At 59.4% G+C, this 21,709-nt stretch overlaps 2 protein-coding genes across 3 annotated transcripts; one reads left to right on the top strand and one right to left on the bottom strand.

The window, feature by feature from the left end:
- On the top strand, window positions 420–4,596 carry PPP1CA (protein phosphatase 1 catalytic subunit alpha). Its single transcript, XM_018043394.1, has 7 exons — window positions 420–1,262; window positions 1,789–1,920; window positions 2,067–2,297; window positions 2,930–3,034; window positions 3,620–3,843; window positions 3,925–4,059; window positions 4,139–4,596. Exons 1-7 carry the CDS (start codon window positions 1,208–1,210, stop codon window positions 4,247–4,249), a joined length of 993 nt encoding a protein of 330 aa, XP_017898883.1. The 5' UTR covers window positions 420–1,207; the 3' UTR covers window positions 4,250–4,596.
- Window positions 4,364–10,376, bottom strand: RAD9A (RAD9 checkpoint clamp component A). 2 transcript variants are annotated; one of them, XM_013976000.2, is made up of 11 exons: window positions 10,218–10,376; window positions 10,065–10,135; window positions 9,455–9,583; window positions 8,893–9,007; window positions 8,706–8,805; window positions 7,222–7,331; window positions 7,003–7,112; window positions 6,857–6,921; window positions 6,625–6,765; window positions 5,586–5,802; window positions 4,364–5,286 (listed from the first exon to the last, which is right to left on the bottom strand). In XM_013976000.2, the coding sequence occupies exons 1-11, from the start codon at window positions 10,249–10,251 to the stop codon at window positions 5,191–5,193; spliced, it is 1,188 nt and encodes a 395-aa protein (XP_013831454.1). In that variant the 5' UTR covers window positions 10,252–10,376; the 3' UTR covers window positions 4,364–5,190. The 2 variants fall into 2 exon arrangements, with proteins under 2 accessions (XP_013831454.1, XP_017898881.1); XM_018043392.1 differs by having other exon boundaries at window positions 6,857–7,112.

Below are 21,709 nucleotides of genomic sequence, written 5' to 3'. Positions count from 1 at the left end.
ACACCCCTCTGGTCCCCTCTCCTCTTGTGGGGTGGGGGTGGGGCACAGGCCCAGAGGGGCAGAAAGGCCAGGCCCCCTACCGGAGACCCAGGCCCAGCCCCTGTCCCAAGGGGCCCAGCTTACCTCCCTGCTGCACCTCACCTCCTCCTCTCACTTCCTCCTCAGCCACAGCTTCAGCAACCCGCTGAGGGCCCCTCCCAAGTGCGTGGTGGGGGGGGGGGGTTACCCCTTCCTCTCCAAGGCTCTTCCGGCCTGCCCCAGTAGCCCTGGGCCATGGGCTCCTCCCACCACCCCAGTGGGCTAGGTGGGTGCAGGCCTGGGTTCTTGTGCGGCCAGGGCCTGCCAGAGGTAGAGAGGCTACGCTGCCTCCAGATGTGAGGTCACTGGCAAATAAAATACTCAATTCAGGGTTCCAGTGAGTATTACACTTTATTTAACGTGACTTCTTTTGTTAATGCTTTCGACAAGTCAAACAGTAAGTCATTACTGCACTACTCAAAACACAAGGACGAGACATTAAAAAATAGTAGTAATGGTGTAGCATGCGCCACGGGCAGGGGGACCAAAATGAGCTCGGCGTTCAGCGACAGGTGTCTGGGTATGGTCAGCCGCCCGCAGGCCACAGGGACCCTAGAGGTGAGAGCTCCTCCGTCAGTCTGAAGCCAACCCTTGCTATCTTTGAACTTGTTTCCTTTCCTGCACTTCGTGGACTTAATCTGCACTCTCTGGGGAGACCCAATGAGATATCAATGAGGTCACACCACCTTCCAGCCCGGGACAGAAATGGGAAGGACTATTGGGCCCTTGAAAGAGAAAAACAACTTCACACTACTTCCGGCCGCACATCCTCGGTGCAAGGGTGGGTAACTCCTCAAGGGCGGAACTAGAGTCGACCTCGCCCCGTGAAGCCCCGCCCCCAGTGTAGGCTCCGCCCCCGCAACCAGGTCAGCCCGAGCCCCGCCTCCCGAGCCGCCGCGGGCCCCGGGCCTGGCGTCCAGTGGAGGCGCTAGAGCGCAGGGGCGGCGGGCGACAGGGCGGGCCGGGGCGGGGCCGGGTGCGGCGGGGCGGGGCTGGCGGCAGAGGAGGCGGGGCGGCGGGCCGGGGCGGGCCCGGGCGGGCGGAAGGAGCACCAGGCCGGAAGGAGGCCGCGGGAGGGCGGGAGGCAGGATAGGGCCCGGAGGTGCTGGGCCAGAGCGGCGGCGCCGCCATGTCCGACAGCGAGAAGCTCAACCTGGACTCTATAATCGGACGCCTGCTGGAAGGTTGGCCGGGGAGGCGAGGGAGGTGGGCGCCCGCCGCGCCCTGGTCCCCTGCCCGGCCCGGAAGTGGCGCGCGGGTGGACCTGCCCCTCCCAGGGCCAGCTTTGACTGGGCGGGGACGGGCCGCGAGGTCCCGTGGCCACATCGTCCTCCCACCCCACCCCAGTCGTGGCGCGCTGGGAGGTCTGGGGTTGCTCCCCTTGCCAGAGCAGAACCGGGGTTGGCGGGGGGGTGGGCGCGCAAGGATTGGCCTGGGCTCTTGGCTGAGGGAGAAACCCGAGAAGCCTAGTCCCCCAGGAAGGGGTCCTGTGCTGAGGTTTTGGATGGCCTCTGCGCACAGCAGTCCCCTCGCGAGCGCCTTGAGGGCAGTTGGGGGTCCCAGGAGGCTCAGCAGCAACAGCTGCCCCTGGGCAAGGCGGGGCCGGGAGGCCCAGGAGCCCCTACCCAGAAGTGCCTTTGGGGCCACCAGTGACATTCACCCTCTACTTGCCTGAGGAACCAGGGTCCTGACGCCTCTTTCCGCCCCCAGTGCAGGGCTCCAGGCCTGGAAAGAATGTACAGCTGACAGAGAACGAGATCCGTGGTCTGTGCCTCAAATCCCGGGAGATTTTCCTGAGCCAGCCCATTCTTCTGGAGCTGGAGGCACCCCTCAAGATCTGCGGTGAGCGCCCAGCCCAGGTCCCCGTGGCCTCCTGAAAACGGCCTTGCCCCCCACCCCTCCCAAGTTCCTCCTCCCTTGGGCCCAGCCCTGACCCTGGGTTCACGTTTAGGCTGGCCCTAGTGCTGACCTGGTTCCCTGGGTCACAGGTGACATTCACGGCCAGTACTATGACCTTCTGCGGCTGTTTGAGTACGGCGGCTTCCCTCCAGAGAGTAACTACCTGTTCCTGGGGGACTACGTGGACAGGGGCAAGCAGTCTTTGGAGACCATCTGCCTGCTGCTGGCCTATAAGATCAAGTACCCGGAGAACTTCTTCCTGCTCCGTGGGAACCACGAGTGTGCCAGTATCAACCGCATCTATGGCTTCTATGATGAGTGTGAGTGGGCAGAGCATCTGGGCTGCCCTGGTCCTAAAGGGCTCTCCTTGCCATTCAGTGCGACCCTCGTGTTGACCTGGTGGCTGGGGTGTCAGCATCTGACAAAAACCTGCTAAGCTGAGTGCCGTGAAGGTAGCACCAGCCCATGCCACCCACCCCTACCCTCCTAGAGCAGATCCTGGCACTCAGGAGGGACCTAGCCAGTGGCTGCTGGCTGAAGGGCTGCCAGGATTCTAAGGCAGGGCCTCACCTGCCGACACTCCCCTCCAGCGCATCCGATACTTAAGCACTTAGGATGCCTGTTGGGACTGGACTCTGTTAGACAGAAGCCAAGATGAACCAGACCCTGTCTCGACCTGGCCCTGTTCTTGTGCTGGGGGTGGATGCCAACCTTGAGGTCGTGCCAGAAGTGGAACTCGGGTTCCTGTGGACTCGGCTGCTTTAGAATTCTGTCTGGGAGGCAGTGGGGTAGTAGGGGTAGGGGGCGGGGGTTCGGTTTCCTTTTTTGCCTTCCATTCTCTCCTCCTAGCTGTGTCTGAACAACACACAATGTGTCCTGGAAGGCCTGGAGACCCGGGCTGAGGGTGGAGCAGAGAGGCCCTCTGGTGAGCTGTCTCCTTCCCCCTGGGCAGGCAAGAGACGCTACAACATCAAACTGTGGAAGACCTTCACTGATTGCTTCAACTGCCTGCCCATCGCTGCCATCGTGGACGAGAAGATCTTCTGTTGCCATGGAGGTGAGCACAGCTCTGGGCGTGTGAATGCTTGAGAAGGATGAGCCTCCCAGGGTGAGCACCCCTGGGGACCTTGGGACAGAAGCGTCAGCTGGAAGATGTGTTCCCAGTCGCCAGGAACAGCTCTCCCTGGAGTCCTGGTATGGGTAGTACTTCTTCCATGAAGTCCCCCCGCGCTGCATTAGGCTGCACCCACTGTTGTGTCATGGCGTCGCCTTCTTGCATGGAGTTTGCTTGTCCCCTTTCTCCAGGGCTTCCCTAGTGGCTCAGATGGTAAAGAATCTGCCTGCAATGCGGGAGACCCAGGTTTGATCCCTGGGTTGGGACGATCCCCTGAAGAAAGGAATGGCTACTCGCTCCAGCTTTCTTGCCTGGACAGTCCATGGGGTTGCAAAGAGTCGGACACAACTGAGCGATAACACTTTCTCCAGGGAGCTCTGTGCTCCTTGAAGGGACAGGGACTTGGAAGAGGCAGAAGGTGATGAGTTCTGCCTTTGTAGGCTCCCAGGAATCCTGGAGAGGTGGGGGGCAGAGGCTGATTGGCAAAGGCTGCCTGGAGGAGGTGACCTGCCCCCCTATGCCCTCCAGGCCTGTCCCCAGACCTACAGTCCATGGAGCAGATCCGGCGCATCATGCGGCCCACAGATGTGCCTGACCAGGGCCTGCTCTGTGACCTGCTGTGGTCTGACCCTGACAAGGACGTGCAGGGCTGGGGCGAGAATGACCGCGGCGTCTCCTTTACCTTTGGAGCTGAGGTGGTGGCCAAGTTCCTGCACAAGCATGACCTGGACCTCATCTGCCGGGCACACCAGGTGGGTTGGCAGCCCCCATCTGGGTTAGAGCAGGGCTGGCAGCCAGTTCTTGCTGAACTAACCGCCTCCACCCTCGTCCAGGTAGTAGAAGATGGCTACGAGTTCTTTGCCAAGCGGCAGCTGGTGACACTCTTCTCAGCCCCCAACTACTGCGGCGAGTTTGACAATGCAGGTGCCATGATGAGCGTGGACGAGACACTCATGTGCTCCTTCCAGGTGGGGGTCGGGCCAGGGGCAGGCAGGCCCAGGGACTTATGGCTTGACCCCTTGAGCCTGACCAGTTTTTCTCCTCTAGATCCTCAAGCCCGCCGACAAGAACAAGGGGAAATACGGGCAGTTCAGTGGCCTGAACCCTGGAGGCCGGCCCATCACCCCACCCCGCAACTCCGCCAAAGCCAAGAAATAGCCTCCGTGTACCCGCCCTCTGCCCCAGATGGTGGATTGTACAGAAATCACGTGGCTACAGGGGGCTCGTGCTGGCCCCCCAGGCCCACCCATCACGGGGAACATGGAGGCTTGGTGTATTTTTCTCTTTTTTTTTATGAATCAATAGCAGCATCCAGTCCCCCAGGGCTCTTCCCGCTTGTACCTACAGCGGCTGCAGGCAGGATCCTGGGGCTAAGGCTGCAGCTCAGGGCAAAGCAGGGCCAGATTGGGGATCTCCAGCCTTGCTTGGCCTCAGGGCTGGCAGCCGGATCCTGGGGCAACCCATCTGGTCTCTTGAATAAAGGTCAAAGCTGGATTCTTGCCATAGCCTGTCTCCCTTGTCCCAAACACTGGGCCTGGCAACCCTTCCGCCCAGAGCCACTTGGGAGGCTTGCTGGGCTTCGGGCCCCAGCCAGGAAAACCCCAGCCACGTGCCCAGGTCCGCAGGGGCTCTTGGAATTTCCAAGCCAGGGCCAGAGAGTTCAGGGAAAGCAAGCAGTGTGTGCCAGTCACAGGGGATCCCAGTGGTGCGCTCAGGATTTGAGGGAGGGACAGGTCATGATTGGCAGAAGGTGGATCAGCAGGGGCAGAAGCCCTACAATGATTTCTTTCTTTCTTAGGGAGGTGGGCTTAGAGAAGGCAGTCCTCCAGTTCTGGCCACAGAACTGGATTAAGAGGTGAGGGAACTCCCTGCAGAGGGCAGCTCAGCACCGAGACTGGGAACAGACATGATAGATTGAGGGTTGAAGGGAAACAACAAGACCCAGGCCAGTCAAGGCCCTGGGGGAGGTGGCGGGACCAGTCAGCTAAGCTCCAGCAGGGCGCATCTCTACCACCCACCAAGGAGGAGAGCGGACCTGCCCTGGCTGGCCTTGGGAGAGGGGTGGGGTGGGGCTTCATTGGGCCCCTTCTCGGCTCGGCTTAGCCTTCGCCCTCACTGTCTTCAGCCAGCACAGGGCTGGGGCCCTGGGGAGAGTGTGCAGGGGCCAGGATGGAGCCAAAGAACAGCGAGCGGAACTGGCGAGAGAACAGAGGAAGCCTGGTGAGTTTGGAGGCTGCTCCCACCCTCCACCTCTCATCCCAGCCTCTGCCTCCTGCTTAGTCGCTTGTGGTGTCTGACTTTGCAACCACATGGACTGTAGCCCACCAGGCTTCTTTGTCCATGGGGATTCTCCAGGCCAGAATCCTGGAGTGGGTTGCCATGCCCTCCTCCAGGGGATCTTCCCCACCCAGGGAGTGAACCCAGGTCTCCCACGTGGCTGACGGAGTCTTTCCGTCGGAGCCACCAGGGAAGCCCCTCCGCCTCTCGCCCCTACCTTCTTAGGTGGGGGAGTCCCAGGCACTGTGCTGGGCTCCATGTCGTCATCTTCCTCCTCTGAGTGGGGGCTGGAGCTACAGGGGCGCTGGAGGCCAGGTGAAAGGGAGATGGAGGGCAGTGCCCGAGAGCCCTCACTGCCCATGGTGGTTTCCATGGCGATCATGTAAGAGTCCATGTCATCGACAGCAAAGTCATCCAGGTCTACGTGGGGCGTGCTACAGGCAGACATGGTATCAGCGGTGGGGACACAGTTAGGGCCCCCACCTGGAGGGCTCAGCCAGGGCCTGCAGGAGCCTAGTAACCATTAGTGACCTCTTGGTTTTATTACTTCCTGATTTGGTGGGAGGGGAAAGGATGGGGGGCGGTGTTTTAAGTGGCCCCTTCCGGGAGGGGGTCGACCCAAGAATCCTTTCATCAGAGTTCAGGTAGAGGCCTGAGGGAGGCATACTGGGGGCCGCTTCAGCTCGGCTGGGGGAGGGGAGCGGCAAGTCCAGTGAGCTGGGCCACCTGGGGCCCAAGCCCCCACATTCCCAGGGGACAGGAACTGGAGAGCGCTGGGGCCCAGGGACATGCTGGGCAGAGGGCCAGGCCAAACTTCCTCCACTTAAACTACGCTGGGCCCATCCTCCCCAACCCACCTGCCCTTTCAGCCACCTGCTTTCCCCATCCCAGGCAGCCCCCTGCCTCTCGGCAGCCCTTTTCCCTCCTTGGCTTGGGAAGAGGCCTCAGCCAGAGAAGGAAGCCAGCCCGACCTTAGGGACACTTCCCTGGGTTGGGGGATCTCTGAATACAGCTGACTGGTTAGGCTCAGCCTGCAGGGCTGGAAGCAGTGAGCACTGTAGGGGCTGGGGCTCAACAGGAAGTGGAGATGGGAGGCGCATGGGGTGGGGGCTGCAGACTAGAAGCGGGGGGTGGGGGCTGCAGACTAGAAGCGGGGGGGCTGCAGACTAGAAGCGGGGGGGGCTGCAGACTAGAAGCAGCAGGCTGCAGCCTGGGTGCACAGGGTGAGAAGGGGGGTGGGCGGGCGGAGCTCTCACCTGTGAGCCTGAAGCTGGGGCTCTGGCCGCTGGAACTCCTCTTGGGCATGCAGGGTCTGGGGGTGCGAGTCCAGCTCTGAGAGTGTGGCCAGGACAAAGTGGCCGTCCAGCAGAGAGTCCTCGATGGCAAAGATGGCTGGCCTGGGCAGGTGACAGGTCCAGGAGTGGTCAAGGCCCTTTGGCTTTTGGCACCCCAGAGCCCTCCCCTCCCTATCCCAAGGCTGGACCTTACCTGCCCGGGGCATCAAAGTGAATGCTGAGGGACAAGTTGGCTGACTCTGCAAAGCTCAGGAGCCCCTGGGAAGGGAGAAGCAGAGCATGGAGGCTGGGCAGGGAGGAGAGGTGGACGGGGCGGTGAGCGCACAGCAGGAACCTCACCCGGAATTCCTTGAGGCAGAAAGTGATGGCCACCCCTTCCTGGGCCTGCAACTGCTGGAAATCCTCCTCTCCAATGCTCATCTCTGTCACCATGGCTTTGATGGCGCTGTCTTGGGGGACAGTGACAGGAGGAAGCTGGGCTCTGCCCCAGCCAGTCTGTCTCTGCACCCTCCCCACCCAGTCTCTGCTCTCTGCCCCAAGCCCCATCGGTCCCCTCACCTGCCTCCTCCTCTTGGTAGCTACGCAGGATGACCCTGCGGCCACGGCCGATGCCCAGCGTCACTTCAGCCAGCGCAGGGGGGAAAGGCAGAACAGCCTCCACCAGGACCCTGTGAGGGGGCATAGTATCTCACCCGAGGCTTGGTCCCGCCCAGTGGCTTGCTCTCAGAGAACCGGAGGCGGGACAGCGACGCATACCGACGTCCCAAGAGAACCAGGCCAGGCCTAGCATGGCCCCAGGGTGGAGCACAGGGGCAGCAGGACACAGTCTCTGCCTCACCCAAGGTTCCCAGGATGTTGTAGGAGAGCAGTCCTCTTGCAAGAGATGGAGGCAGACAAGAACAGGCCCACAGAAGGCAGCAGGAAGTTCAGGCGGTTTGTGCTGAACTGAACCAGGCAGGTGGCACCTGCCCATCCAGGATTGGGCAACCAGACCCACATTGTCCGCATGAACACCGCCTTACAAAGAGTCCTCAGGTCCCTGTCTAGTAGAGACAGGCTAGTAAATAGTTTCAGGTGAAATAATACCTGGAATTTGCCTCAAGACAACTGGGACAAAGCTGGTTATCATCTGCTTTTATATGAATTTGAAATTGTCCATAAGATAAAGAGAAACAATCACTCGTTCTAAAAAAAAGAAAAATTCTCAAAACCCAGACCACGGATTGATTCTTTCTCTACCCAAAGGGATCCTAGGTAGTGCTATTTCAACAAAACTCAGAAAAACAAAGTCAGGGCTCAAAGGGACCTTCAAGTTACCAGGTCCTGCGGCTACCAAAAGCAAAGAAACGTGAGACCTTGGGTTACTTGAGTTCGAGGCACACCCTGCACGTGGGCAGGTGGGAGGGGACCCAAGCCTCTCTGGTCTTCTCTAGGGACCTTGGCGTCTGCTGGGCTCCCCATCTCCCAGGTCTTGCTCGGCCCCTGTGACTGCCCAGAATGGCTCCTCTCCTATAGCTGATTATTCAGGCAGCCCTCCAGGACCGTGACCTCCCTGTCCAGCCGTGGCCTGAGAACCCCTCAGGGATAGAACCCAGCCAGGTAGGAAGAGAGGCTGCCCTTGAATGGGACTCATCCCAGAAGGATGAGCAGGTCAGAGAAAGGTCACAAGTCCCGGAGCCACAAAAATTAACGGACCTTCAAAGGCCAGAGGAGACATGAGGGCAAGCCAGAGACCTGTTCTTTGAAAGAGGAGTCAGAGTGGGGCTGAGTGGTCAGAAAGCCAAGTCAGACTTTGAGGTGGAGAATACAGACTCAGGAGACAGAGAGGAACATGGGATAAGGGAGCATCTGGCCCCTCCTCACTCCAGCCTCTGCCCTTAAAGGGCCAGGCAAGGCCCTGAAAGCAAACTGGGTTGAACGCTTTGAGGTTCACAGATAACCTGCAGGAAAAACGGAGGAGGTGCCTCCTTAAACTGACTCCTGAGGCTGAAAGAAGGAAGAGAAAAGCCTAGGGCTCAGCGTGCAACCAGGGGTGTGCTCACCTGGCTGGGGCACGGAGCACATGGGGACACAAGGCTGGGTCGAAGATGGCCTGCAGGGACTCGCAGTCCTGGAAGGACAGGTTGTGAGTCTTCCTCACCCCTGGATGGGCAGACAGGGTCTCAGTGGGCTCACCAACCTCTAATCCCACACCGCAAGGACCCCTGGATCAGCCAGCTGCTCACTCACCATATTTGCAGTGCAGCTGAACTACCAGGCGGCTGCTCCTGTCATTCAGGGAAATGCAGCATTTCTCCACAGTCTTTTCCAGCATTGCCAGCGAGCGGAAGACAGACAGGAAGGACTAGGCGAGGGAAACACATCCGCTCAGCACTGCGCCTCCACCAACTGGCTCTCATGTCCAGTCGCCTTGGGCTCTGGCCCATCATGGGCTCAGCACTGTCACACCAGGAAAGGACCCCTCACACATGCAGATATCTGCACCCTTCCAGGCCTTCATTTGTGCTCTTATCCTGGTCTGGAATGCCTTCAAAAGACCTCCGTATCTTTCAAGGACCAACCTGAGAGTCATTTACTCCCTGCAGGTTCCTGGCAGATTCAGCTACCCTCTCCATATGGCCCGTTACCCCCATGGATGTCTCTACTCGGCCAGGCTCTGCGTTCTGCACCGGACTGCTCCAGTATACATCTCTCCTCCTGCAGGCACCTGCTCTGTGCTCCAGAGCAAACTGCACTGCCAAGAGGGGTTCCTGGGGGGAGTGCCCTGCCACTGCTGAGGGACCCACCTCACCTTCATCAGGATCTTACAGCGCAGCTGGTCCTGCCCAGGGGTGGCAGCCTGGTACTGCTGGAAGAAGAGGGGGGCAAAGAGGAAGCAGGCGTAGGCCGAGCGGGAGGAGTTCACGGTCCGGAGGGAGAGCTGGGGCCAGGAAAAGTGGGGAGAAAGATGTGGTCACCAGCAGTGCTGGGCCCAGCCCTCAAGCCAGCTTTTGCCCAGGCACTTGCCCCAAAGGCTTCTGTTCCACCATCACCTGCAGAAGCCCGCCCTTTCCTTTCAGTCACTAGGGGTGTCCTCCATGAAGCCTTCCCCGAGTCCCGAGTGGGCCTCAGCCCCGCCATTTCCACAGCAAGGGCACGACCCAGCCTTCAGCACCCACGCCGTTTACCTAATCACCCCCATCCACCACCGGGCATTTGAGGGAGGGCAAGGGCTCTCGATTCAGACACCGGCCTAGGAAGATGACAGGGCCCAAAAGGACACCCCAGCAACAGGGGAGGCCCCTGTCAAACTCAGCAAACGTGCCCACCGGGCACCCTGCCTGATGGGGGCGAAACTCGAGCCCCGATCAGGGCTCCCTGTTGGGACTTTCACGCCATTCCCCCATACCCGGTCTCCTCACCCCGTCTTCCAGGGGCTCCAGGTAGAGTTCGTCCCCGATGCGGGACAGGGAGTGGACGGCCTTGCCGAGCACTGCGGGGAGGAGAGAGACAGCGGTTTGCGGGCGCCTCGGGCCATCCCACGTGGTTCCAGCCCCCGGCCGGCCCCGACTCACCCTTCACGTTGCTGCCCGTGACAAGACACTTCATGCTGCCCCCAGTGACCGGGATGGGGCGGGCGGGGGGCTTTGGGCCGGACCCCAGCTCAACGATCCGCTCCGGGTCTATCCCGCGGCTCCGGGCGGTTGGGGTTCCCTTCCCGCGCACCGCCCCCGGCAGCCCCGCCCCCGCCCCCTGATTGGGCCGCAAGCCGGCAGCTCCGTCACGTGAGAAAGACGCTCGCCGGCTGCGCCGTCACGTGACGGAGGCTGCGCCCTGGGCGGGCCCTGTCACGTGACCCGGGAGCGCCGGGTTCCTCCGTGCGGTCCAGGCCCATTCTCGGCCCTCGAGCGCCTCTGGGAAGCACGGCGGGCAGCCGGCCCCACCGCGGCCCCTCACCCGAACGCGAGACGCCCAGAGGGTGTCGGGGAGCGAACAGTGAGCTCGGAATCCGGAGATGTGCGGGCGGGCCCGGCCCGGGTCACTAATTTAGTACGGATTTCCTGGACGTCTGTCGGGCGCCGGCGGGGTGCGTACGGGGTCGATGCAAGACCGTCTCACCCTGTCCGGGCGGGCCGGGGACGCGGACAGAAGCAGCAACTGCCAGCTCGGAAAAGATAGTAACGCACCTTGCTACAGGATCCCGGGGTGGGAAGTGGCTGCTCGCCGTGGCTTCTACGATCCTTCTTTGATCCCAAAGAACAGAAGCTTCCCCGGACGAAAAGGGGTAGAAGGATTTGGCCAGCAGGAGAAGGCGAGAGTCAAGACTCAGCAGCACGTGGGGCTTTTCCCTCCGTTGGGAGGGAAGTGGGTTTGTGAGAGGAGGGCTGCTGAATGATGAAGGTCACTGATGGAAAGCACTGGAAACATTTTATGAGGATAGACTCCTGCGTCTCTGGCCGTTGGAAAATGACCAAGAGAGGGTGCCAAAAGAGGGGCTTAGTTAATCCCTGGGTCGGGAGGATCCCCTGGAAGAGGAAATGGCAACGCACCCCAGTGTTCTTGCCCAGAAAATCCCATGGACCGAGGAGTCTGGCGGGCTACAGTCCATGGGGTCACAAAGGGTGCGACACGACTGCGCCGGTGGGACACAGCAGTCAGACGGGCAGGTCTTCCCCTCGTCCTCAGCCTCGGTCCGCAGGTGTGCGAAGAGGAGGGCAAGTCACGGAGGGGCTCCTGGCCTCTGGTTTCTTGCAGCACCTGGTGTGCTTTGAGGGACCCTTGGGCACCCCTGCGTTCCTTTAGGGCCTTGCTCCTCTGGCAGTGTCGCCAGTGAGGAAGCCACGTTTGTGGGACCGTTACCCTCCTGCTCCTGGTCTGCAATTCTGGACCCCACTTCCTCTCCTTAGTCAGGTTTCCTCCCTTATCAGGTTTCCCTGGATTACTGGGGGAGATTATTCTTGCCTTTTAAGGGGGTCAGTGTAAATGGTACCACTTCTACGCAGGCATTTAGGTCAGTAAACTGGGACTCATCCCTGACTCCATCCTGACCCACCTCTTACATACTGCAATCCTTCAGCAAGCCTGAGAGCTCTGCCTCCCAAACAGATGGCAACTTGGTCCTCCTCTCCCATGCCCACAGCCATCATTCTGGCTCAGGCCACCATCATCTCTCACTTGAGTGTTGATGGGAGCACTCTGAGTGGTCTCCTGCCCCTCCACTGCACTCTCCATACAGCACCAAAGTGACCTTCTTATGATGTCAATCATGTCATGCCTTTCCTGGGTTTAGATCCTGCAGTGGTTTCCAACTACTACACTTGGCAGCAAATCTAAACCCCTTGGGAATTCCCTGAGGATCCACTGGTAAGGAGTCTGAGCTTTCACTGCCTAGGGTGCAAGTTCAACCCCTGGTTAGGGAACGAACCATGGCCAAAATAAATAAGCCACCAAAAACTAAACCCCTTACCCCAAACCTGCAGGAAGGACCTGGCCCTGCCCATCTCTTCACCTGTCTCTGCCCTCTCTCTGCAGCTGCCCTATCCATTTCCTGAATCAACCACATCCTTCTCCACCTTGGGCTCTCCACATAAGCTGTTCCCACCACTTGGAATGCTCTTCCCCCCTTCTCACACTGAGGCACATTCTCTTCCTAGGGCTCAGCTTCAGGTGCCCATCCTCAAATAGGCCTTCTCTGCCTCCCTGCTCCAGGCCCCCTCCCCGCAGCTAATCCCTTGCTCCGAGTCATCTACAGCGCCTAGCACAAGTCAACGTTATTTCACACGTGTCTACTGTGCTGCCTCTAGTATGTCAGCCCTGTGAGGCCAGGACTGAGTCGGTTTGCGTCACCCTACCTTCCCGGGTGGGTGCCTGCACCCAGGGGAGGGCCTGGCCCTCAGCAGGTGATTAGTAAGTATGCCTTCAGTGAATAGGTGTGTGATCCAAGTGAAACTGAATTGACTCCGGTTGCCTCTTAGCACAGTGCTGTGATTAAATAAAATTTCCAAGCCCTGCCCACAGTCCTACCCTTCTGTGGATGATAGCTGTCACCCCACATTCTGTCCAGTCCACACCTTGCTCACAAAGAACCTAGCAGTCGTTATTCCCCTCCTTTGCTCCTCCTCCCTGGATCTCACCCTCTCTTTTTATTCCAGCGAGAATCAGCCAAGCCTTCATGGCTTCTCCACTGCTCCCCCAGCCATTGCCTGAGCAGCCCAGTTGGAACAGGAGATATATCCAACACTCCCTGGAAGGCAGGGAGGGGAGCTGTGACTCATCGAACAGCCGGGTCTCTGCGCCTGACTCTTACGGGACTGTAGGGACCTGTAGCCTCCAGGCTTTGGAACAAGGCTCTGCGGGGAGGAAGTTGTCTAGTTGCTCAGTCGTTTCTGACTCTTCGCGACTCCATGGACTGCAGCACGCCAGGCTTCCCTGTCCTTCACCATCTCCTGGAGTTTGCTCAAACTCATGTGCACTGAGTCAGTGATGCCATCCAGCTATCTCATCCTCTGTTGCCCCCTTCTCCTTTTGCCTTCAATCTTTCCCAGCATCAGGATCTTTTCAAATGAGTTGACTCTTCACTTCAGATAGCCAAAGTTTTGGAGCTTCAGCTTTAGCATCAGTCCTTCCAATGAATATTCAGGGTTGATTTCCTTTAGGATTAACTGGTTTGATCTCCTTGCTGCCCAAGGGACTCTCAAGAGTCTTCTCCAACACCATAGTTCGAAAGCATCAGTTCTTCAGTGCTCAGTCTTCTTTATGGTCCAACTCTCACATCCGTACATGATGACTGGAAAAACCATAGCTTTGACTGTACAGAGGGAGGAGACAGAAATGCTTTTGGGCTTCTGATGCGTCTTTCCTAAGCTATGTGTGTGCATGTGTGTGTGCGTGCAGCCACACACACCTGCCAAAGCCAGGAAGCTCTTGACCCTTCTGAAGGGCTCAGAGCTGGGAATCGGAAGTCCTGGGTCTCTGGTCTGTCCTCAGCACTGACTCTGCTGTGACTGGGTGAGTCCCTCCCGTGTCTGCGACTGTACAATGTGGTTGATGGCATGAGATGCCTCTTCCCGGCTTGATGTGCTGAGATCGCAAGGGGCCCTCTGACTGCCCTGAGCCCCTCTTCTAGCCACCCCTGCTCTGGGGAAGAGCTGGAACTGGCAGGCCTGCTGCCCCAGGCTGTGGGGCTGGAAGGGAGCTCTCCCACTGGAGGTCAGGCAGCCTCTCCAGGATGGCAGTTGGTGCAGCCAAGAAGGCCTTCCAGGTCCAAAAGGGAGGAGGCACAGGAGACTCCAGCCCTGCTCACAGATGGCCTCAGGCAAGTCAAGGCCCTTTGGGTATGTTTCCTCCTTGATAAAGTGAGTGGGTTGAATGAGATGCTGTCTCAAGAGCTTTTAAAACCCCGCATTCTTACAGTCTTCGCCATACCCCACATTAGAGATTGCCTCCTGCAAGTACACAGTATGTGATTATGTGGGAGTGTGTGTGTGCGTGGGTGTGTGTGTGAGAGTGTCTCAGGGGCAGATATGAAATGGAGGAAGGTGGTTACCATTTCAAACTTAAAATAATAATCTCTCTGGAAATTTCAACCGCCGCTTCTCCCCCAGTGTGTTAGGTTTGAAATCACAGAATCCTCAGAGCTCAGTAATTCATTCATCTAACACACGTTAGGACTTCCCCTAGTGGTACGGTGGATGAGAATCCACCTGCCAGTGCAGGGGACACAGGTTCGATCCCTGATCCAGGAAGATCCCACACTGTCGGGGGGCAGCTAAGCCCTTGCACCACAACTCCTGGAGCCTGCCGGCCCTGGAGCCTGCCGGCCCTGGAGCCCATGCTCCACAAGGGAAGCCACCAGGATGAGAAGCCCGCATGCAACCAAGAGTAGCCAGCATGCATCAAAACTAGAGAAAGCCCTGGAACAGCAAGAAGACCCAGCGCCACTGTCAATAAGTAATTTTTAAAACGTACATTTCTAATAGGGTCAATCTGATTACACACTAAAAAACAAACAAACTAACGTGCTGGACACACTTTTCTAGCCGTGGGAAAGAGAGCCCAGGACAAAAATCCCTTCCAGAGGGCCTGATGCTGCCAAGGCTGGGCTGTGCACACACGGGGAATGGGCTGTGCGTGGTGACGCTGGGGTTTCCCAGCGTGTGAGGGAGTTCTGAGCTGACGGCACTGAGCTGGTGGGGCTCTACTTGCCCACGTGCGATGGGTTTGTGGCACACCGGGTGCCTCCAGCCCTCGGAGGCAAGCCCGGCCTGGGCCTTTTTTGTTCCCTGGCATTTCTCCCAGCAACCAGAACAAGCTTGGCACATAGCAGTGGTTTAATAAACGTGGGTCGGATGACCGAAGAGTATCGGATTCTGAAAGTTCCCAAGACTTGAAGCCACGTTGTCTGTTGGGATGGACCATGGGGTTCTAGGCCCTTGTGTGCCTAAGTCTGAATCCTGGCCTCATCACTTTCAGGTTCTGTGCAAATGAACACTTTGCTTTTATATTCTCTGAACCTCAGTTTTCTCTTCTGTAAATTGGGGTAGGAACAGCTAACAGTCCTTATCTTAGAGGGCCGCAAAGATGAACTTTCTCAGTGTTTATAAAGCCCTTCGTTTGCGCGGTCAGTATTGCTGTTACTCTGGTCACGGTGTCCTGGCTTCTCTGCCTTTGGAGTGGCCCCTCATGGTATTCTGGGGTCAGGACCAGGGACAGAATAAATTATCGACACAGATGAGGCCAGGGTGAATCCACCCTAGGAACGGGGAGGGACCGCCCCCACAGTAACTTTACAGAGGAAAGGTCTGGAAGCTAGGAACCAGAGAGTGCTCAGGGAGAGCTCGAGGAGGGGCAGGAGTTGGCCAGCCTGGGAAAAGGCACAGGGCTGCGGCCGGCCATGCGCCCACTGGATCCTGGGCCCTCAGCACGCCCTCTGCCCCCCCCCCCCCCATAGGGAGAAGATGAGCGCTCGCCATCTTGGCCAGCTGCGAGGGGCTGGCACTGCCAGGCTCCGAGCACAGCTGACATACCAGGTCCCTTCCGTCTTCAGGGCTGGAGGTGAACGGGAGATGAGACGGAAATTTTTAAGGCCGCAGATGGGAAGGGGAAAGCTCAGGCTTGTTCACCAGAACCTGGCATGCTGGAGTTACAGGGCCCCCTTGGAGCGCAAGTGAGGTAAGTTCAGGACAAATCAAAGGCAGCGTGCTTCCCCCAGCAGGGGAGGACTCGATGGAACTCATTACCCCAAGATGTGGTCTCGGCTGGAAATAGAAATAGCTTCACAAAAGGTTTAGATAAATCTGTGGATGACAGCTCCATTCATGGGTTAGAAGGGAAGGAAGCTGTTTGGGGCCTGCTGGCCTGTGAAGACATCAGGGAGACAACCTGGCCTCCCTAAGACCACCCCCGGGCCCCTGTTGGAGGCAGGCTTCGGGCGCCAGGGACCCGGGAGGCAGCGTCCATATTCCTATAGCCTGGGGCCCAGTCTGACTCCCAGGCCCTTGCCTCAGTGTCCCCAACGCTTGCCGTCGGCTGTTTGGGGTGCTGTGGGCACTGCCAGCTCTGGGAAAGCGGGTCGCCTGGCTGTGCCCTCAGGGACCAGCAGAGGGAGACAGACACCGTGTCCAGTTCCTGCTTCCAGCTCAGAGACCAGGCAGCCCTGGGGAGGACAAGTGGGCACCCAAGGGTCCCAGGTGGGTGTCCAACACTGTGCTAAGCATCCAAGGGAGAGGGCCCCAAGAGCCATCTTCCTTGGCTGACGTGGGCTTACTACAGTGCAACGGGGAGGAGAGACTTCAGAGAGCTTAGGGCAGGGCAGGAAGGAGACCACTCATTAAGAGCAGGGCGGCTCTGCAGCCATCTTCCCTCTGTCCCCACAGACCCCAGCCCCTGGCGGGCAGGGTGCGGGTCTCCATAGGACCACGCTGCCTGCAGGCACATATAGGAGGTGCTTCAGACAGCCTTGGGGGTGACTGGGCCCCAAAGACCTGAGCACTAGCTCCTCCCGGCCTGGGAGCCTGTTCTAGGCCAAGTGTGGTTCTCCAACTGCTTGGCTTTCCCCAGCCATCCTCACAGTTTCCCTTGACATCTTCCTGACCTCCCTGCCTTCTGGGCACCACAGCCCTTCTCGCACCTGTCCGAGCTCTTGAGCCCCGGTTTCACTGAACAAGTTTCACAGCGGTCAGCAGCTGAAGTGGACATGTTCTGGGGGCTCTGCTGGGGACCATGAGGTGGGCCCCGGAAAGGTGTCTGTTGGGGCCAGGGAGAGGGGAGCTCCTTACAGACAGAAGGGGGCTGGCACCCGGGATGGCTTGCGGAGGGGCGGGTGGCTCCTTTCCTCACCTCCGAGCTCACTGTGCCTGTGTCCATCTTCCAGCACGCTGACTGCCTACGAGGAGGCTGTGCGGGAGGCCGAGGCCGATGCTCAGGACCCGCTGGAGGAAAGTTGAGCAGCGGCCCAGCTCTATAACTTTACAGGGTTCCGTGTCTGTGCCTGGTGTGGGGTGTCAGAGTGGGGGTGCTAGGGACGGGGCTCAGGAAGAAGGCCAAAGGGAAAGAACAGAAGGTGCAGGCAGATTAACATGGGGCTTGCAGGGGTCAGGGGTCAGAGCAGCACCATAACCAGAGACAGGAGGACAGAGCGAGAAAATAATAATGTGTAACATTGTCCCACGTTAAGTGCCAGAGGTTTGACTTGTATGACGTACTGCATGGGTGCTAAGTCGCTTCCGACGTGCGACCCCATGGACTGTAGCCTGCCCGGTTCCATGGGATTCTCCAGGAAAGAATACTGGAGTGGGTTGCCGTGCCCAGTCAATTATCCCTTATTCTGAGGAGGATACCATTATCATCACGCTGTTTTATGCAAGAGAAGACAGAGTGTGGAGGGGTCAAGTGACTCGCCCAAGGTCATGCAGCTGGTGAAGGCAGCTCCCAGCAGTGCTGGGATGGCCCCAAGGAGGTGGCAGCTTCTGGCTGTCCTCTGACCCCTCCAGGGGCCCCTGTGCAACCCAGAGTCTGGAGAAGACTGAAGGAAGAAGGCTGGTGGGAGGGAGGGGACCGGCAGTGACTCAGCAGGGCAGGATAAGGATCTTCCAGCCCAGGAAGAGGTAACCCCACTCCTCTGCCAGGGGAGACGGAGTCACAGAGCCCGCGGCATGGGCTGGCCAGGGCAGCGGAACACCCCGGAGAATGGTGGGGAAAGCTCCTGGTGGACGGACGGAGGGGAGCCGCTGGGGATGTCCCTTCTGCCCTGTCCTCCTCACACATCCATCACCCTGACATCCTTGCAGATGGGGTTGGGGGAGAGCGAGCGCCCACACCCCGAACCCGCCCCCGCCTCCCCCCCTCCCCCGCCCCCCCGCCCCGCCCTGGCCCTGTAGGGCAGGGCAGAGGCAGGAAGCAGCAGGGTTCCTCTCCTAGGAGAGGGCAGGGGGCTGGGGGTGAGGCTGGTCCAGGCGCGGGTGGGGGATACGGGGCAGGGCAGGGCCATTGCTAAGGTAGGAGCAGGCCTTGGTCCTGGGGTTTCCGCTGGCATCACAGCCAGCTCAGGGCGAGGCAGGGCCCCTCTGGGCTCCTGCCCTTGGAGGAAAAGGGGAAGTGCACGCTGCCTTTCCTCCCCTCCCACCCTCTGAGGCCCCTGTGCCTCCTGGGATGTTGCAGACGCAGAGTCGGGCCCTCGGGAGGGAGGCACGTGGAAGCCCTTGTCCTGGTTCTGTTGGCAGGCCACCATCTGACTCCCAGCTCAGTGCTCATTCCATGGTTCTAACTCCATGCTCTGCTCATGGAATCTACTGAAGGGACGCAAGTGCTCCCGGCTGGTGGGGCGCCTGGCCCATCAGTCGTGGGTGGGGGCTGTGGGCAGGAGAGCCCGGGCCTGCTGCTCCAGGCACACGAGACTCTCTGTCCCAGAGGGGTTGCTAGCGTCGGATGCCTCCGAGCCACTGACTTCCATGGACGTGAGTTTGTGCAAGCTCCGGGGGTCGATGATGGACAGGGAGGCCTGGGGTGCTGCAGTCCATGGGGTCTCAAAGAGTTGGACACGATGGAGCGACTGGACTGAACTGAACTGACTGAGCCAGGTGGTGCTCAGCACATGCTGTTGTCTCTGCATCCAACCTCTTCTCTTCTTAAGGGTCCCTGCACGGTGGGTGTGGTGAAGAGGGAGCCGTGCTCAAGGCCAACGGCCCTCAGATCCAGCCCTGGTTCTACCTCCTGGCATGACCTCAGCCAAGTGGCTTCATCTTACCAAGCCTCAGTCCCCTCGTGTATCACATGGGCAAACACCAGTTCTTATTATCTAGGGTTATTGTAAGAATGGAATGAAATCATTCACGTAAGCCTTAGCATAGGACCCGACTCGTGGTGAGAGCTCAGTGTGTCTTAACACTTGTCGTGAGTTAAGCCCGAGAGGTGCGAAAGAGTAGCGCGTCACTGAGGAACGCAGGGCATCGCAGCAGGCTGGCAGCCTCGGGAGCGGGACCTCCACCCCCTAACCCCAGGGCCTCTTAGGGTTCCCGTCCTCTTCGGGCTCTGTGTCCCTGGTGCCTAGCATGGAGCAGGGACTCGTGAAGGTTTGGTGAACAAATAGATGAATGGATGGATGTCCTCACTCACTTCCGTGTCTTCTCAGTATTGCACCCCTGTTCACCCACCCAGAGGGCACTGACCAGAGCCTTCCCCGGACACCCCAGTGGCCACGCTGCCTTCAGTGCCAGTTCTGCAGCTGTGTGGGACATGGTGTCTTTCGGGCATATAGACAGCCTTCCCTGGGGGTGCCAGTTATGGGGGGAGGTGGGGAGGCAGGAGGGAGGGGTGGAACCCTAGCCCATCCCTGAGTCAACACTGACTCACCCTCACCCCCTTGGAGGGCAGCTCAGTCATCTCTGGGTGCCAGCCCTGCCCCCTACCCAGACACACCCTTTGAGGTCTGACTGGCTAACCCCTGCGGATGGTAAGGAGTGAAGTCTGGAAGAAGGCCAGAGAGGGCATCAGAACAACATCCTCTCATCGGCTCACGGATACTCCCACCATGCCCTGGGGAGGTGGTCATATCCCATTCCATGGAGAGGTGACGGGCTTGCTTGTCCCAAGGCCACGCCAGCCAGCTGGAAGGCCAGCATCCTGACTCCCCGTCTTGCCCTCCACCTGCCTGCATCAGGCAGCCCGTGGGACCTCAGGGCTTCAGCCAGCTGTTGTAGCCACCCCTCCTACCATCCAGCCACACGTCCACCCAAAAGCTCCGCCTCCTCCCAGAGCTGGCCTTCCCTCTGATCTCAGTTTAATGAGTGTCCTTTGTCACCAGACTCTGAAATTCTTGAAAGCAAAGGTGGATTTTCCTCTGTCCTTTACAAGACCTGGCACCCAGCTGGGGCTCAGGAAATGCCTGTAGGAGCCATCTGGGACAGATGTACCTGCCCCCGCCCCTCTGCATCCCCTCATCTCCCCTCTGCCCTGCCCCCACCAGGAATCTCTGGAAGGGCCCCTGGCAAACCTCCCTGTCTGAGAGCCACGGGGGAACAGGAACTTCCCCCAAGGTCTCCACCTGGAAATCAGAGGGCAGCCACCTGTGCCTAGGCCACCCCACAGAAACCCTGCAGGGGCTTCCATTTTCCACCCCTCCCTCTTTCTTCCCCACCCCCACCCCCACCCCCACCAGCCCACCCCCTTGGGGATTTGGCAGAATAAAGGCACTGTCTTTATTCCAGCCCCCACCCCGGCCCAACTGGCAGCTCGTCGCCGGCATGCTGCCTTTGCCCAGACATGGCAGAGGGGCACTGGCAGCTTGGAGATGGAGACGATTTTCCCTTGGGCAGTGGGGAAGATGGGGAGGGGAGCGGCTTGCTCCCCCGCCCCCACCCCCAGGTGAGGGGAGAGGGCAGGGCTGCAAGTCCAGACCCAGGCAGAGGGAGAACAGGGCTTCCCCAGCTCATGGGGTGGGGGGCCTGGGGCGGGAGGCGGGGGAGGGGTGGCTGTGTGGAAAGCCACTTGTCCCTGCACCAGCTGGCCTGGGTCCCCATTCCAGAGCTGCAACCCTCAGTTCCTGCAAACCAATGATTTCTTGACTCCCGAGGTGAACATTTGCCGGGGTGGGGGTGGGGGGCGTGGACGCGTCCCTCCCCTTCCACTAAACCAGACCAGGTTCCTCTTCCTCCTTCAGGTCGGCCTCCCCTCCTTCCCGCTCCCACTCCCACCTACCGATTTGCCTCTGTGTGTCTCCTCTTTCCTGCCCTGTCCCTTCTCTCTTCTCCCTCCTCTTCCCTCAGCGGCCCCCTCCTTAGCTCCCCTCTCCCTCCTTCCCCTTTCTCTCCTGGCCCCCTCCTTCTCTCCAGTGTTGGGGCTGCTTTCTCCCTGACTCAGCAAGGTGCTTTATAAGGTGCTGAGGGGCTCAGCCAAATCCAAACCACATTGTCTGTGCAGACACTCTCTGCAAGGAGCAGGCTGCAAACCGGGGGAGAAGGGCTCGAGCAGCTCCCCTCTCCCCCTCCCCGCCCCTTCCCTCCAAAAGGGTAGCTGCTAGGAGACCTCCTGGCCTGTCTCAGTGCCTGTCACCCACTGGGCATCTGCCTCCTTGACCTTGGCATGGGCATCAAAAGATGCTCGGGCTCGCCTGCCAAGAATGTCATTGAAACTCCAGCATTCTGGCTGGGGGAGGGGCGGGAGGAGGCCCCCCCCACCAAGCACTTCTCCAAGGGCCCCCCCAAGGCAGGTTTCACCGGAGCTGCTCCTGACTCCCAAGAAAAGCCCCTGCCCCCCACCGCAGGCCAGCTCCCCTTTCCCAGCTCTTTTTCTCCTCGTTTAGGGAAAAAAAGAAAGAGGGAGAAAAAAAACCCAACAACAAAGTCTGTCCCACTCCAGTGAGGTAATTGAAAACAAACTTCTCCCCCCCGACCCCCCCACCTCAGTTCTGGAAGTGCAGAAAAGGGAAGAGCTGCCCTGGGAACCCGGCTCTGGGCAGGACTGTGCCTCCTTCTCTGACCCGCAGCCTCGAGGGGCGAGGGGCGAGAGCAGGGCCAGCAGGGCACCCTTCTTTCTCTGGGGGCACCAGGGCGGGCGTGGTGGGCACAGGCTC

Source organism: Capra hircus, chromosome 29, assembly GCF_001704415.2.
Source record: "Capra hircus breed San Clemente chromosome 29, ASM170441v1, whole genome shotgun sequence".
NCBI classification, from domain to species: Eukaryota; Metazoa; Chordata; class Mammalia; order Artiodactyla; family Bovidae; genus Capra; species Capra hircus.
The sequence above is the reverse complement of the archived record's forward strand: the minus strand, read 5'-3'. Positions and strand labels throughout refer to the sequence as shown.